The 17,308-nt window shown below is 32.6% G+C and overlaps 3 protein-coding genes across 5 annotated transcripts in view; 2 read left to right on the top strand and 1 right to left on the bottom strand.

The window, feature by feature from the left end:
* The first annotated feature begins 118 nt into the window (after positions 1–118).
* On the top strand, positions 119–3,177 carry LOC130901208 (tRNA-uridine aminocarboxypropyltransferase 1). Its single transcript, XM_057812402.1, has 3 exons — positions 119–685; positions 743–1,127; positions 2,220–3,177. The coding sequence occupies exons 1-3, from the start codon at positions 482–484 to the stop codon at positions 2,579–2,581; spliced, it is 951 nt and encodes a 316-aa protein (XP_057668385.1). The 5' UTR covers positions 119–481; the 3' UTR covers positions 2,582–3,177.
* Positions 3,178–3,966: 789 nt separating this feature from the next.
* On the bottom strand, positions 3,967–9,205 carry LOC130901209 (F-box-like/WD repeat-containing protein TBL1XR1). Its single transcript, XM_057812403.1, has 8 exons — positions 9,012–9,205; positions 8,111–8,398; positions 7,644–7,924; positions 7,436–7,588; positions 7,184–7,375; positions 6,905–7,131; positions 5,870–6,059; positions 3,967–4,290 (listed from the first exon to the last, which is right to left on the bottom strand). Exons 1-8 carry the CDS (start codon positions 9,067–9,069, stop codon positions 4,207–4,209), a joined length of 1,473 nt encoding a protein of 490 aa, XP_057668386.1. The 5' UTR covers positions 9,070–9,205; the 3' UTR covers positions 3,967–4,206.
* Positions 9,206–12,538: 3,333 nt separating this feature from the next.
* Positions 12,539–17,308, top strand: part of LOC130901210 (filamin-A) — an 89,101-nt gene continuing 84,331 nt past the window's right edge. For 2 of the 3 annotated variants that reach the window (XM_057812404.1, XM_057812405.1), the window contains exon 1: positions 12,546–12,774. The gene's annotated coding sequence lies outside the window, so the exon portion shown is untranslated. Of the gene's footprint in view, positions 12,775–17,308 lie in introns of all 3 variants that reach the window. The other variant, XM_057812407.1, reaches the window with a different exon arrangement.

The raw sequence follows: 17,308 nt of genomic DNA on the forward strand, positions 1-17,308 counted from the left end.
TAAACTATACTATAAAACTTTAAATGCTTTCTTTATCTTGTTTATATATTCTATTGTGGTATTAAGAAAATAGATCACGACGGAAACGGTATCATTATTTTCTAGTTATGGTTATAAACCAAAATCCATCTGAAATTAATACTATCTACTGTCTCTGCTTGTAATTTTTAAAAATGGTAAGAAATCACTTTGGTTCACATATTGGTATATTAATTTTGTATTAATAACAAAGATTATTCAACCCATTTATTGCACAATAATTGTTCTAATTAAGTGTTTATCAACGAAATTTTTAGTTCGAGTAATAAGTTACTGTATACCCATATTGTTTATGTTCCATTATTTAAGTAAAGAAGAAAATATAAGGTTGGGCGTTTAAACGTTGTTTTCAGTTTTTAAACAGTGCTTTGGTTTATCTGCAGATTTATTGTAAGATTTTATATAAATATTCAGTTTAATTCGAAGAATTTGTAAAAATGCTATGTCGAATCCAAAGTCGGAGGAGTCACGTCAAAGTTATATCGACAAGAATCCTTTTGATGGATTGAAAATAGATGACAATTCGATTTTAGATCTCCTGGAAGGTAGACATCCGTGTCCAAAATGTGGAAAGTCCAGAAAATTTTATTGTTATTCTTGTTATGTACCTATAAAAGAACTCGAAGGAAAATTACCTGTAGTGAAAGTGAGTAATTTATGGAAAAGGTTAGGAGAAAAATAATTCTCATTTTGTAATTTTTAGCTACCGATCAAAATTGATATAATAAAACACAAACATGAAATAGATGGTAAAAGTACCGCAGGACACGCAGCTATATTAGCAAAAGATTATGTCAATATTTACACCTATCCTGATATACCAGACTACGAAAATGAGAATGTTGTACTTATATTTCCCAGTCAAAAAGCTATAAGTGTATCACAATTAGTAACACATGGTTTAGATCAGGACATTATTCATAAGTTCCAGAATGCACCATTGGATGAATTACCTCCAGGTTTTAATAGAAGCACGTTAATGAAAAAAATTCCAAAGTCCAGGGAGGAATATGAATTTGGAGGAAATTTTGGACATTTGCCCATAACTAGAGCCATTTTTATCGACAGTACGTGGAATCAAAGTAAAAGTAAGTTTCTATTATTGATTTATTTCCCATTTATGTAATTTATACATACAACTAACAAGATTGTTGGATGAATGACACACAATATATTTTTCATCATTTGTAGTTGATAATAGAGGATACAGGAATACATAGATTCAATAAAAATATATAAAACAATTATTAGACCAATAATGGGATAAATGAAAAATGGAGAGGGAAATATAGGATGAGAAAAAACCAAGAAATAGCTGACAAACTCAATGACAAAGATGTAAAGTGAGAGCTCAGTCGTTAGGGCATCTAGGGAGAGAGGGAACAAAATCTATAGCATACAATATGATGCAGTGGGATTCTGGTGATAGAAAAAGACACAGTAGGCTTAGGACAAAATGGTTAAAAGATGTGGAAGATGATCTAAGCAGAGTAAAAGTTAGAAGTGGCAGGAAAAGACAGAAAACAGGAGAAGGTGTAGAGATGGCATATGGGGAGTGATCTTTTAAACCATTTACATATATTTTTCGTCTTCAGTACCATATCTGTAGTTGGTCATTGGCAACCTCTTCAATCTTCTTGTTGTGCTGTCCAGATAGAATATAAATATGACAACAGAAATTTGAACAAGTAGAAGCCTAATTTTGTATTTTCAACTGTAATGCTTCCACTGCATTTCTATTTTCGTCACAGTAAATTACAATGGATTTTTCATTTGAGGATATGAAATTTAATAGAAAAAAAAAGAAAAGGAGTATGAGTCTTGTTGAGCATTCGGTCTACTTAATCTTGCAAGATTTTGCCTTTTAAGAATGCAATGTGTATACTCCTATCTTTTCTTTTTTTACAAGAAACCATTATTGGAATTTCCACGCTATTTTCTTAAAGGACAAAAGATCCAGTTAATTTTTTTAGTATTTTAGTTTGCAATCTAAGAAAACATATATCTAGAGCATTGGGACTGCTTTTTAACCTTCAAAAATATTCTTTGAACTGCTTGTTGAGGCGCCTATATACTATAGATATTCAAGCAAACTTGAAGATAATATTTGAAATTAAAATATTTTTACTCTGATATATTTTAGCTATACTAGTTCAATTATTCTGTTTCTCTCATTTTAGGTATTTACAAGGATGAAAGAATAAAAAGTATTCCTTGTGTTGTTATTCAAAATAGGATATCACAATTTTGGAGACATCAAAAAGGCAGTCCGAGATGGTATTTAGCTACTGTAGAAGCTATTCATCAATTTTTAATAGAAATCCATCTTCACATGTGGGGTTTGAATAGAAACTATGCTGGAATTTATAACTGTTTCACTGAAAAATGTTTGGACCAATTTAAACTGTTATATAATGATAAAGAGAATGCTTATAATGGACAGTATGATAATTTATTATATTTTTTCCAACATATGTACAAGTTGATTCATTCGTATTATAGTCATGAAGAGTTGTATGCTTATCAGAGAAGATTAATGTAATACATTTTTTATAGCTATTAGTTTAATGCCTAAAGGTTCTGATCCTCCATGTTCTCCCCCTATAAAAGTTTTAGTAAAAAATGTTAAGTTCACTCTGTTTTGACATAATAATTTCCTATTTAAAATTGGGCAACCTTGCACGAATGTAACCCAGACAGAAATAACACCACTTGTGTTGGGAACCATTAGGATTTGTTAATCTAGTTAAGTGATACAAAGTGTCCCTTATTTTACTAATTTTTGTCTTATATTAATGTGAAGAATAATAAATTTACCTACCTAACATACTATTGTATTTGTTAAAATTTATTGTACACTGCTCGCTCCTAATGGGAACCAACGTCATAGTTAAGTGATTCCAAGTGTCCCTTAGACATTTGAAGTTCCATTACATATCAAAAAACTTTTATTTTATATTGATGTGACTCTAACTACCATAAATATAATTTTTTATCGCTTTTGTATACAATAGGATTTTGGTATTTAAAGCGGTTTGTCACCAGATAGTTTGACATTCGTCGAATACGGTAGTCGGATTATTGAAACTGAAGTTTAATTGATTATTTTCTTGCATAATAAATCATTTTTACAAAGTAGTTTTAATGCTTTTATACAAATATGGTCAACCATCATTGGTTAGTCCGGAGATACATTACACACTCTAGTTGAAACCACAAAGGGTAGAGGAGGAAGGTATGGGAATAATTATGATTGGAAGAGCATTATGAGGACTGTAATCTACAATCCGGTGATGTGGATCTCTAAAAATATGCTTGAAATCAGGTTTTAATTAACAAGATGCCAAATAGGCTTTGAATATAAAAAAAATTGGTAACGAATAGTGATTTACTCATTTTATATCTTAACCAGTTCATCTTTAGATAGCTCTCTTTAACACAGCTTTGTTAACCATTAGCAGTCTTTTTGTTTTATATAACAAAAAACGGGGAACATTGATTCTTGCAAGCTGACTGGAAAATCCGAAATAATAGAGAAATCGATGAAATACTAAGCAATGAAAGCATCGTCTGATTCATTGAAGCCCAAAGGTTGAGATGGTTTGTCACCATTTAGAATAGAGAACAAGCTGATGTCTAAGAGTAGTACAAAGAGGCAGATGGACTGATCAAGTTCACAAAGTAAGTGAGAGGATGGGAAATGTTGGTGAAGAACATACCATTTTGGAGGCGAATTATCGAGGGGGTCAAGGGTCACCCCGAGCTGTATGGCCAATTGGTAAGGCAAAGTAACCTTCCTAGAGATTTTGGACAAAATCAAGAAGTTGATGTTGAAGAGATATTTTATTTTTAATCTGCTTTCCCCAGATACTTTCTGTTGTAACTAAGAGTTAATTGTACCAACTGAAGACAATAAAACACACAGTAGTAGTAATAATTAAAATATATTACTAAAACAATTTTTTAATTATAAAATTTTTAAACTTGTTTCAAAGATTGTTCTGGTAAAAAGTGTATGAATAATTTTCAATTTAATATTACACCATCGCATCCTTATTTTCAAAATAATAATATATAGAGTGAATATAATACATACATATATTTTGCAACCAGTAAATTCTGATTGAATTGAACTAAAAAAATATTTTATTTTCTTGCTTCGCAGTGCTAAAGTTTACGCAAATCCAAAACAAACACACTACCATCAGAAGCACTTGCTCCAACTTTGTCTCCTCTCGAATTCCAACAAACCTAAAAAAAAAAACAAATAACATATTGCGAGTTCATTTGAAATAATAGTTTGAATAACTCTTATTACAGTGTCAATATTAAAATAGGATACGGGATTTTACACTAATATAAGGACAATTTAATAAATCTAATATCAATAGTTTTTGTCTTAATCAAAGCCTATTTGATGCTTATTTTCTTTCATCATATAGTCAATAGAAAGGTTCACTGAAGATATATTTCGAAAGGACAAAAATCTTTGCTTTTTAATTCTATCTATCTATCACTAAATGTGGACCTGGTTGGGGACGTTCTCATAGCTTCAGTTTATACATAAGCAAATCTCTCTTTGTAGAATATTTTCTGTTTATTGTTGGCAGTGCTGGATCTTATATCACTGATGAGATACACATGCTCAGAAAGGACTACAATATCTGCTTTCTAATTCTTTCATTATCTCTTCCTTCCTTTGTTATCCTAAGAATGACCTTGTGGGCTAATCTATGTGTCAGATCTTTCATAATGTGCAGTACTCTGGTTGGGGACGTTCTCATAGCTTCAATGATACACAAATAAATCTCTCTTTGCAGGAGATTATTTTCTGTTCATAGATGACAATGCTGGACCTTATATCCCTGATGAGATGCCCACCTTTTTAATTTTCTCATTATTTCTACCTGACTTAGTTATCATAAGAATGACTTTGTGAGCTAATCTATCATTGTAACGACGTGCAGTGCCTTAGCTGAGCAAGTTCACATAGCTTCCATGAACAAAAGCAAATTTCTCTTTGTAAGAGAATATTTTCTGTCCAATGATGACAATGCTGGATCTTATATCGCTGATTATATGTATTAGCTTTAAAAGGACCACGCTCTGCTTTTTAATTCTTTTATTACCTTTACCTTTCTTTGTTATCCTATACCATGCACTTAACTCTTTTTTCTTTTATTTTGGCGTTGTCTGCAGCTCTTAGAAGGAGCAAATTTCACCCAACTAAACATTACCTTGAGTTTAAGCTAAATATATCCCTATTCAAGATTCTGTTAATTCCACGTTAAGGTTAACCCTCTAATAGATAGACCATCATATTTCTTCTCTCTTTTTTCTTGTTGTGTTCACTGCTGATAGTGATGTAGCCTGATGCAGTTAGTAGAAATGGAGCAAAGATATGTCAACACTGACTTTTATCCAATTGAGGTAGTTTAGGGCATAATGGAGAGTACTCTCCTAACAATATATATGACTTGTATTGAAATAAAACAGTTTTAAGTGTTACACATAACATTCAATCAAAGGTAGCACAACTATCTTACTTCTTATACCATTTTTTATGTTTTTGTCAATAACTCCTCTCGAGATTCAAAGTCTCTTTTAATTTATTGGTATTTTCATTAGAAATTGTTTTTGACTTTTCAGTCTCTATCAAAATATAATTATATTAATCGATAGATCACCTACCACAAGAATACCAATAGAAAATCTGTTTCAACCATACTAAATATTTTTATTATCCTCAATTGTCATATCACAAAATAGAAGCAACCTTATTTTTTAGTTTCTATGTATGTGAACTATTTCTAAAAAATATTTTTTTTACCTCAAATATTCCTCCAGTGCCTTTGTAACTATGAACAAGCTGACCTGATTGAGTTGACCAAATATGGACACATTTGTCAAAACTTCCACTAGCCAAAAATTTCCCGTCCGGACTGAATGCAACAGAATAAACGGGTTCCGTGTGTTTTGTTAACCTGTGGATACAAGCTCCTCTATCTACGTCCCAAAGTCTACAAATTAAAAGTATATAAACAGTAAGTAAGTTAAATATATGTCAACTTTTAAGGATATAAACTATATGGGAGTTGTATAGATGCCTATTAATCATTTCACTTATACTGAGTTCAGTTTATTAATAAATCTCCCAACTCTTCACATAGTACTGGAAAGAAAAAACAAAACTTAGAATGTACAGAGACAGAATCACCAAAGAAAAACTGTCCCTAAATAATGACCAAACTTGGACATGCCTCTGAATGATGCATCGAAAAATTTTAGCTACAATGGATTCCATGACATATGCTAAAACAAGACCAGACAAGCCCTTTATGAGATCTGAACCCTTCTGTGATATCAGCTACAGAATAATAGAAAAAGCATTGGAAAATATGGTAGATAGAGCAGAACCAATTATTGGGACAACCTACAGAGGCTGAGACATGCACAGACAGATTTGCTGAATGTATCATCTTAAGTAAGAACAATCTATGTATACTAACAGGGGTGCAGTCGAGGCACTGTCGCCTCAATAGATACCTGAAGACGATAGATTTAGCAGAGAATGCATCGGGCAGACTTTGTTGCAGGACAAAACCTCTACCCAAATTTTCTCGAAGTATGAAAAACTACAGAACTCCAAAGCACTACACTTGGGAGCGTATGAAATAGAAGACGAAGATCTCTGGTAGCTGTAGCTACCCCACATTCTGGACTTTGTAAAAGGAAAGGGATTAACAAATCAGCTGTAAACACTGGGTTCCCTAGTATCACAGCTAGAAAGGAGGACACAATACCTCCTTTGGGTCGCAGTACATATGACATCCCAATATCTACATACATATCTGTGAATATTTACCTTACTGTTGAATCGAAACTTGCAGATGCTAAAATGAGGTTCATGTTGGGATTTTGTGTACCAGGTCCAGTCGGTGACCATTTAATGGTATATATTTCCTTAGAATGTGCTTGAAGATCATGTACACAAGTATCTTGTTTCATAGACCAAATCTTTAATGTCATATCATCAGAACAGGAAGCTAATAATTGTCCTTGCGGATCCCATTTTATAGCATTCACTTCATTCTAAAAAGTTACCAATAAATCAAGAAATTACTGTAAGTTTGATATATCTTACTGTGTGGCCTTGGAAAGATTTAATTGGTTTATCAACAGTCAATTTACAAACATGAATACATTGATCCGTTGAACAGCTAGCAAAAGATGTATTAGTTTGCCAATCTACATCCAATGCTGGGGCTGAGTGAAAACTGAATTGTTGTGTACACTGTCCGCTAGCAGCATCCCAAATAATTGTTGTTTTATCCACCTAAAACGCTGGAGTTATCGAAAAAAAAAAAGCACCAGAAACTGTATGTAATATAATTACCCCTGCTGATAAAATGTAGTTTCCTCGTTTATTCCATTTAAGTGCAAAAATAGGACCTTTGTGTTGACCCAATGTTCTTGCCAATCGCCCATCATTAGTCCATATTCTTGCGTAACCATCATAACTTCCAGTAGCCAGTAAACTTCCGTCGCACTAAAAAAAATCGACAAACACTATTTTTCCAACTAGATTATTATTAGTATCTCACATTCCAATCTAATGATGTAACATCTTTATTACTTGGTACTTCTGTACCTCCTTTTTGAATGCAATGTCTTAAAACAAGTTGGTTAGGACTTGCTGTGTTATCAGACATATCCCAAATTCTCGCTGTACTATCTCCTGATCCACTAGCCAATAAATCGGTTGTAGGATTCCAGGCGCAAATAAATACTTCAGACTCGTGACCACGTAGTACAGTAGCTTTTGATGAAGGTATTTCTATAGAAGTATCTACTTCCATTGTTTCATTTTGAGTTGATTCAACTGCTATTTAAATAAAAAATAAGAATAAATTATTAATCACGAAAAATTTAATATTTTATATATATATCTATATATATATATATATATATATATATAAATGAAAATATCAAAAACCTATTTAAGAAAATAGTGTTATTTTTTAGATATCACGCAAAACTATTTACTTTTATCAATTAAACATAAACAAACCTTCTTCCCCATTTGTCTCAGATTGCTCCGCTTTTATGGCTTGTTTTTGTTGGTTCTGTTGATTTTGTCTACTTGCTACCACATCTGGCATAACAGCATCTATTAAACTAAGACTTTCCACCAATCTTTGTTCAGTCCCATCTTCCCCTATGCTTATTTCAGCTTCTGTGTATTGCAGTCCCTTTTGAAGAATACTAAGTAAAGCAGCAGGTGGTACAAGGGCACCATTAATATTTGATTGTGATATATGAGACTCTATGCCAAAAGTATATGCAGAATGCTGAAATCCTGTTACACAAAACATAATATACATCAGAACATGTATCAGATTTGTATAAATGGCCAGAAAATCAAAGTTAAATCACACAATTCTAGACTCCTTATGTAGCAGATTCAACAAGAGCCATAGACTCTTTCTACAGAGTCGGAAACATGGAGAATTATACATGACCACTAAACTTGAAATAAAATGTTTTTGTTTCAATAAAATATTGTTCTAAAAATGAGTAGCATTTTTCTCAAACCTCATTCCCAAAGTACGTCACATCCAGTTATTTAATATTCACTATATTCTTCTTCACTTAGAATATGATTTGGTATCGTTAAAGCATCATATAAAAAACCGATATCATTATGAGAGTGAACATTAATGATCTAATGTTTTCCCAATCGTTACTTTCTAAGATTTTTTATAATAAATGAGTTTATTAATGTGATATGAACGTTTAACCTCATCGCACACTGTTATAATACGTACACGTGGAGATGTACAATTAGACGATGTGTCGACCTTTTACTTCAGAAAACCATTTATAAATAACAAGAATTTTATATGTGTAAATCAAAATTTTGAAGCGTCTTTATGAAAATAGGTTATGTATGAGTTTATTCCATAACTCACCAGACTCTTGTAAGTATCTATAAACTAAAAAGTTCACTTCATCACTGGAAAAACTCATTTTGAATATTGTTTAATTTTAAGGATCCATGTAACTTAGAATAGGTTGTAAATATTTTTGGTAAACAATCAACATTTAACAATTTACCGAAGTCAATTTAGTTCGTTGTCAACCGTGAAGTAGGTCACTTGTCAATTTTATTGCTCGTTGCTCATAACATGTCGCTTAAAAAAAAGAACGCAATCAGAAGCATTTGATTCGTTGCATTCAATAAGCCGGTGACGTACACCCAATGATATAAAGGATTCGTAGAGGTATTAAAATATTGTGAACTGTCTGTAAAAATGACAAAGCGGCCACATTTTATTCATAGATAAATAAAAAACTATGAATGAATAAATATTCTAATTACTCTGAGAACTGGATTCAAAGAGAAATATATTCAATTAAATGAAATTCAATTTTAAACCCATGATAACTGCCCAGTACTATTTCTGCATATTTTTAACATACTAAATATATATGAGGAATAAATGAAATATTTCAAAGAAAAAAACATAAGCCAGACCATGTCTATTACACCATGAGCCAGACTTGATATTCTCCTTTCTTATAGTATTTGTTTTGATATTCGTTTTTACTATATTATTATTCAAGGTTTCTCTGGTTTACATTGACCGCTTTTAATAACTTTGGTAAACAGCACAATACCAGACCTTTTTCTGAATTTGGTTAAACGACGTTATTTGCAAGCTGTCTTATTCCCAATATTATTGTTAAAAAACTGAAATATTTCATAATAATATGGTAATAAAAAATTTGGTTCTATAAGTAAAAAGTTTATGATGTGAAGAAGATTGGTAACAGCTTCTGAATCTATTTCTTTTGGATATGGAAACGGAAAAACGAGTTAGTTATACCTAGTTTCAACTGGCCCAAAAACATTACCATCACGTTATGTAAAGTCACGTGCTGTCATTGCGGCTTACGTTGAGAGTAAAAAGTGTGTGTGATATCCTGGCGTTTATTTTATGTATTCGTTCAGAAATACACTGAAGATACATTTTTCTAACTCATCTTCAATTAGAAGGCATAACTAAATAACTTCACCATAAATGTAACATAACGGCCAGTGTGCTTACAAGCATAAAATGGTGATGGTGTGATTGCGTGCCTTCACGTGACATTAAGTAATGTGTTTGTGACCTGATTAAGCTTAGTAACACCAAATTATGACATTTATTGAATCATTACTAATATTATAGAGCTACGAAAATTAATTTGTTGAAAAATGGTGATTAATTAACTGTAAGAAATAAATTAAATGACCTAATTGTATTTGATTGACGATGTGTTTCAACCATGAAGACATAAACAAACATTTCTTAACGCTCAGTTAAGTTTTCATATTTCTGAAATTACTTGTGGACATAATGGTAAACTGTAGCAAAGAGAAATGTATCTCCTTCTACCTCTATTTGACACAACATTGGCGTAGCAAATATTTATTATTTAATGATTGAAACAAGTCATTAGTACCTAAAGTATGCAGGACAGGCCATAGAGGTAATATTGAATATAGAAAAAGCGAGCTGTGGTTTCTTCAATTCAATTCAATTTCTTCAATTCAATATACCACTTTCATTTTCTCTCTACTCTAGTTTGATTGGATTACTACGATGTCTAAAGGTGATATCAGACGGTTCACTTTTCGGTTCATTCGGATGAATGATCTCTCAAGTGAATTTTCTTTTTTTTTGTATTCCACGCTCACAAGACACACATAAAATGACAAAAAAATGAACTTTATTCGCTCAGCTTAGCGAATATGTCGTGTAACGACGTGTTCATACGTTTCATTTTTCGTTCATTCGGGTGCGAGTGATTGATGCCGAATGCCAAAATCCAAAATCGCTGGATTGGTTCACTAATAAATTCATTGATCACTTTTGATTCATTTAATGCCTAGACGTTGTTTCATTCTTAATGAAAAATGCTGAATGAAAGACAGAAAAGAATAAAAAGTGAACCGTCTGATATCACCTTAAGCTTCTTAATAATTTTATATTGCTAGTAGGAGTCTGGTAGAGGAGGACGACCCAACGGTGCAGACATACATACATCTGTCTCAATTATGCTATGCGCATGACTGGCAATGGAGCATGCTCATAAGTGCAAATGTATATATAGATGTTAGATATTGAATATCATAATAATTTTCAATTACTCAAAATAATATTTATATAAATACATATAAATAACAAAAAAAATTAATCATGCGTGATTTGAAATCACGAGCCAAAAATGGTTATTATAACTGTGTTATACGCTTTCAGGTGATGGAGCTTCTCCCACTACTTCCCTACTACAATCGTAACGCTTGCGCACAATAGTACAATTTAACTGTGCAGTTGGGACAAAACATTTTCTATGTCAAAATAATAGCGAGACTCTTGAAGACACATCATTCAGTGTTTTTTGATATTTCGTAAACTGCGTTTTTCATATTTTAGCATGTAAATATTAAGTTATCACTTGAAGTGGCAATTTTTGTTTCCTCTCCCTTAGAAAGAAAGATAAAAGCGACCATCAATGCGTAAATCAATTAGTAAATATATATCACGTTGAATTCAAAACCTTTTTGGGGTGTGTGAGCGACCTGGATGCATCGTTTTTTTAGACATCTACTAAGCCATTAGATGAGTGGGGACGATACGCCGTACGATCTTAATTTATTTGGAAGGTTACCGTGACAAACCGTGTCAAAAGCCTTCGATATGTCCAGTGCGATTGCTCGAGATTCTCTATATTTCTCTATCTATAGCTTCAGTCCACACGTTGTTGATATAGGCTAGGAGATTTATGGTAAAGTAAAGTAAAGAGTTTGTTTAGCGGACTGTTAGTTCAGCTGTGCATGTCTTCAATACAATTGGTGGTATTCCATCCGGGCCGGTGGTTTTATTGATGTCCAAGCCTGGCATCGATGAACCAACTACAGGCAGACTGGATCATACTGGGTTATCTTTTGTCTAGTGTCAATCTAAAACAATTTGACCCAGTAGTGTAAATACTCCTTATTGGAGTCGGAAAAAAGAAAACAAAGCCTGTACAAACCACTTGAAGCCTAAAAATTTCAGTAGTTGATTTAGATGAGACAAAATTTCCTGAAGAATATTGGTTCTGTCATATTATTTCTCAATTATGAAGCTTCATATTTTGGTTATCCATATATTAGTTCAATCCTCGTTACCATTTATGCTGAAAACTGATACTATGGAACGACATATCGATAACCACCTTGAGAAAACCTCTACGCACGCCTACGTTTCCACTCAAAACTTCTTTCCGCTTCAGGTCATCATTTTCCTTGTGTACGAACTGAGTTCTTTAAAGTCGACCCATCCGAATTGACAACTTTTACTTTGAACGAATAACTAAACGTTATGATGGATAACTATAAAGAGCATCGGTTCAATTTCAAAGCAAATTATGTATTGCACCGCCCTGCTTACGCAACGTTATCCTCATAATACTCGTTTCGGTGTCAGTACAACTCGCGCATGTTATACTGAGCACTCTAGACCTCCGGAGTCCAAATTCGGCGGATAAATGAACGTAACAAGTGTCCTGGATCGAGTTTTAGTGCCATTTTGTCGACTTTTTCTCGTTATAGTATAAGTTTTAACGATATTTTTGAGATTCACACTGTGAAAGTGTAGTTTTTAGTGACTTAGTTAACACATGTGTTCATAATTTACTAACAAGGTATGTTTTTGATAATATTTTTTATTCTAATATTCTCGTTTTTAATTATTCTAGTTATGATAATTTGATATTGAATCTTTTTTGATATTTCAAATCTATGCACATCGCTCCGAGTTTTTTGTTTTATTATACAGGGTGTGAAGAGAATATAAGGGCTAAATTACATCATATATTGTCAAACAAATATAATACAAGTTATTTGTATGTAGATACCAAAAATCTTTAAGTTTAGAGGAAAAAACATTTTTCTTTTTAATCACAAATTTAATTTTTCATAAATATTTGGTTCAGAATCGTTATTAAACTTGAATTTTATTCAAAAATTTACACTATTTCCATTTCTTCACAATTATCTTACTTTACTGTTTCTTCTAAAATCTTGTAATGTATACAAGAGAAATGTGAAGGGGATCCAATAACATTCGTCGCTACAAAATAATTTTGCAGAAATTTGTTCTAAATTCGCTATCAGATATACATTTCTATAAGCTTTTGATATGAGAACTTTTCTAAAGACAAACCTCAGGTACGTTATATTAGGTCTATTGGACAGTTTCTTATGAGTTGTCGGTTTTTTTATCTCTCGAAAATATTTGTTATAAAAATGTATTTTCATTGTTGCTTTTTTATTAGATACATACTAACCATGAGGTATTTATTATAGTTCTTAAAAATTTATCTTTTAAGCATAGATATTTGCTCACACAGCCTTATAAGCCAATGAGATATGACCAGATACAAGAGTGGTCCCAGAAGTACCTCCCAATAAAGAAAACACAGAAAGTTTGGGAAAAAATATATTTATTTTTTAAAGTAATCTCCTTTTAGCTCCATAGACTTTTCCCAGCGATGTTTCTCTATCCTTTTTATAATAAGAATCGTCGTGACTCCTCTAAATAGCCTTTAACTGCCGACATCACCTCCTCATTGTTGAAAAATTTTTGACCACCTAGTCATTTTTTAAGTCTGGGAACAAAAAATAATCCGAGGAGGTTAAATATGGCGAATAGGGTGCATGAGGTAACAATTCAAACTTTAATTCATTAATTTTGTCTATTGCAATAAAGGATGTGGAAGCCGGTACATTGTCTTGATGAAACAACACTTTCTTCTTAGTCAAATGCCGTTTGTTAATGATTTTTTCAATCAAACGTTGCAATAATTTCGCATAATACTCTCCATTGATAGTTTTTCTATATAGTCAATGAACAATATCCCACGCGCATACCAAAAAGCCGATTCCATGACCTTGCTTGCAGATGAACCGGTCTTTGCCTTCTTTGGATGCGGATCTCTCTTTTCAGTCCATTGTTTTGAGTATTCTTTTGTCTCGGGTTTAAAGTGATGGATCCACGTTATGAAACGGCGTAAAAATTCGGCCAAACACGATGGAAGCGTCTTAACGACGCTGTTTTTGTTCCATTGTGAGCCAACGCAGTACCCATCTTGTGCACAACTTTCTCATGACCAAATGCCTACTATGTCTACTAGCTTACGCACTTTCAGTCGACGATCATCCAGTACAACTTTGTTGATTTTCTTCAACATTTCTAGAGTTATCACCTCATTTGGTCGACCACTGCGATGCTGAACTTCGCAGGTTGCTTTACCCAATATTTTACTGTTGATAACGAAAGGGCAGTTTCTGCTCTAGTTGGGCCACGATGACCATTTTTTTCCATGTTCACAAATTCACTGAAAACGTTCACCTTTACTGGCAAACTGGCACCTTTAAACTTGAAACATATACTGTATAAATTGTGTACTTTCTAATACAGTGGTGTTTTAAAAGTAACTACTGCCATCTCTAGGTCAGGCCAGGTATTTTTGGGACCATTGTCGAAAGTATGATTTGTCTATAGAAGTTAAGTGAATTCGTGTTATTTTTTTTGCTATATGCTTTTTCCCTAATAGGTAATTTATTATTCATGGTCATTCCCAGATTTTTTATTTACTATTTTTTCGCAATTAGGAATTAATGAATTAATGAAATTTACATAGTGCAAAGGTGATGTTATTAATTCTTCTGTATCTTTATTTTCCATATTTGAACCAATTTTGTAACGTTTTGAGATGTTCTTCTAGATTAACTACTATCAATTCAGGTTTTTTGTTCACTGATTATAAGAATATGAATAGAACGTACAGCAGTGAGCCAAGCGCACTCTCTTATGGAATATCTGCTCTGAAGGTCACTGAAAAACGATTTAAATATGATGAAGTACTGGAGATTGACTTTGTAAAGTAGATCTTCATACCGAACACTATTAAAAGTTCAACTGATGTCCAAAAATACTATCGAAAAATACCTTCATTTTTTATAAGAAAAATTTGATGACATCTGTTATTCGGTGTGTTCGCTGTTGGGTCGTTGTATGTCCAAAATTGGTGGTGTGGGGTCTATTCTTCTAGGGGACTTTTCACACTCACGTGCTCTCCAATAATTGTAAAAATATTTTTCTGTTCAAATTTTGATTTCTATCCATAAGTTTCTTCTAATTGAAAAGTGACGTTTCAGCAACAAAAGCAATTATTTCGCTCTATTATTTTGAGAATGGAAGTTGTTTTATAGGATCAAATTAAATATCAAATGTCCCAAAAAATGTTTTACTAGAAAACTTTCTGCATTTGTTGTTACTTTTATTATGTGGATTTTCAGATATAGTAGATATCGTTCATTCTAATCGAGAGATATCAGTAGGCGATATGGACAGAAACCGGCCTGATATATTTTCTTCATTGTACGAACGGCGTACTTTACACTAGTTTTGTAACTACACCCACAACCAACAAAAATTGTAGGTATTTTTCGTTGTATGTACAAGGTAGCGCAAAAGTTATTACACGATGTTCTTTAATTATAATTTGTTTAGTAAATGAAAAACTTTTTGCTTTTTGATTGTGTTTACTTGATACTTCTTATTAAAGTGTAAAAATAACACTGGTAAAACTGTTTTTGTCACACGGACTTTGCGATTATTTTTGTTTGTTTTGATGTATCCTCATTCAATAAAAAATTATTATTTTGTTTCAGTCACGTCCAGTTTTTTGTGACAGCTATAGATTTACTCATTTACATGTTTTCGTTTGAATAACTTAATTTAGGCGACTGTATAACGATTGAATTTAACTAAGTTAAGTTTGTTACATTGTATAATGCCACGAAAGTGTTCTAATAAAAGTGCTATTTAGACTATTTTCGTTTTCATATGCGCCACCAAGATAACCAAAAAAATAATGTAAACATTTGCCTTTTGGTATACCATTTATTCGGACGGAACTAAAAGATCATGTAAGTGATTGTTATTTTTGTTTGATTCTCAACCAAGTCCAAACACTCTGTCCAGTACCAAAATTTGTCATCGGCCAACAGACCAATCCTACATAGTGCCGAACTGCCAGGTGCCGAAGCCTCCAAATCAAGCAGAAAGTCAGTTTTCTATTTCTAGTCCGGAATTTGTTCTTAGTCAACTCGATAAGGTATCATAAGAGAGTGATGAACCATCATCAACTCCAAAAGAACCGCATTTATCGATACAAAGTGAGTCGAGTTTGTCTAAAGAACATGAAGTACCTTCTTGAAAAAATCAAATACAGTGAACATATTTGTCAAATTTGTGGAGATTTTAAAGTCTCTCTGCTCTTTTGCTTGGGTACAGCTGGGTTATATAAAATATTGCTGTTTCATTTGCGAATGGGATGTCAGAAACAGAAAAAGCCACTACACCAAGATAGTATAGTCCAAGGATCACTTACTCCAGGACAGACGAATGTTTAAAAAGATCCTTCAGTGAAAGAAACTGAAAGAGAAATTTCCCAAACCCAGCGAGGCAAAAATTGAAGAGGGAATATGTATTGGTCCACAAATACGGAAACTAATGAAGGATACAAACTTAGAAAGAAAGCTGGATGATCTGGAAAAAGTCGCCTGGAAATGTTTTGTGAATGTTGTTCAAAATTTCCTGGGAAACCATAAAGCGGAAGATTACAAAGACTTAATCAATGAGCTTATTATTTCATACAAAGCTATGGGATGTAATATGTCTTCAAAAATACATATCCTGCACTCTCATCTGGATTTATTTCCTGAGAATTTGAGTGTTCGAAGTGACTTACAAAGCAAAAGATTTCATCAGACATTTCCTTAATGGAAAAGCGGTATCAAAGGAAAAAAAGTACAGGAATGCTAGCTACTGCTGATGCTGGAGACTAACTATTTATTGTACATTAAGCAATATTTAGTGTAAGTGATTTTTGTACTTTTTATAGAAATATATGTCTTGATGTCACAAAGAAACCTGATGTGTCAATTTTTTTCCTTCGATATATTATTGTTTAGTGGCTATAGTAAATTCAAAATTTTGTATAAGTTTTCGTGTAACAAAATTCTGTTTATCCAAATCCAAATAAACCCGATTTATAGCATTTTTCAATCATACTAGTGATAGGTTCCATATTTCTGACTTCAAAAATCCTGAACATTGTTGACATAGACTTCAAAAAACTCCACAAAAATAATCTAAGCCAGTAAAAT

This window comes from Diorhabda carinulata, chromosome X (assembly GCF_026250575.1).
Source record: "Diorhabda carinulata isolate Delta chromosome X, icDioCari1.1, whole genome shotgun sequence".
NCBI lineage: Eukaryota > Metazoa > Arthropoda > Insecta > Coleoptera > Chrysomelidae > Diorhabda > Diorhabda carinulata.

Bases quoted from the DNA above. Each gene is read 5' to 3' on its own strand.
- LOC130901208 (XM_057812402.1), top strand. From the start codon at position 482: ATGTCGAATCCAAAGTCGGAGGAGTCACGTCAAAGTTATATCGACAAG. The intron at 686-742 runs GTGAGTAATTTA...TGTAATTTTTAG, and splicing joins GAAAATTACCTGTAGTGAAA to CTACCGATCAAAATTGATAT. The intron at 1,128-2,219 runs GTAAGTTTCTAT...CTCTCATTTTAG, and splicing joins TACGTGGAATCAAAGTAAAA to GTATTTACAAGGATGAAAGA.
- LOC130901209 (XM_057812403.1), bottom strand. From the start codon at position 9,069: ATGAGTTTTTCCAGTGATGAAGTGAACTTTTTAGTTTATAGATACTTA. The intron at 8,399-9,011 runs GTGAGTTATGGA...TTTGTGTAACAG, and splicing joins TAGATACTTACAAGAGTCTG to GATTTCAGCATTCTGCATAT. The intron at 7,376-7,435 runs GTAATTATATTA...CCAGCGTTTTAG, and splicing joins ACTACATTTTATCAGCAGGG to GTGGATAAAACAACAATTAT.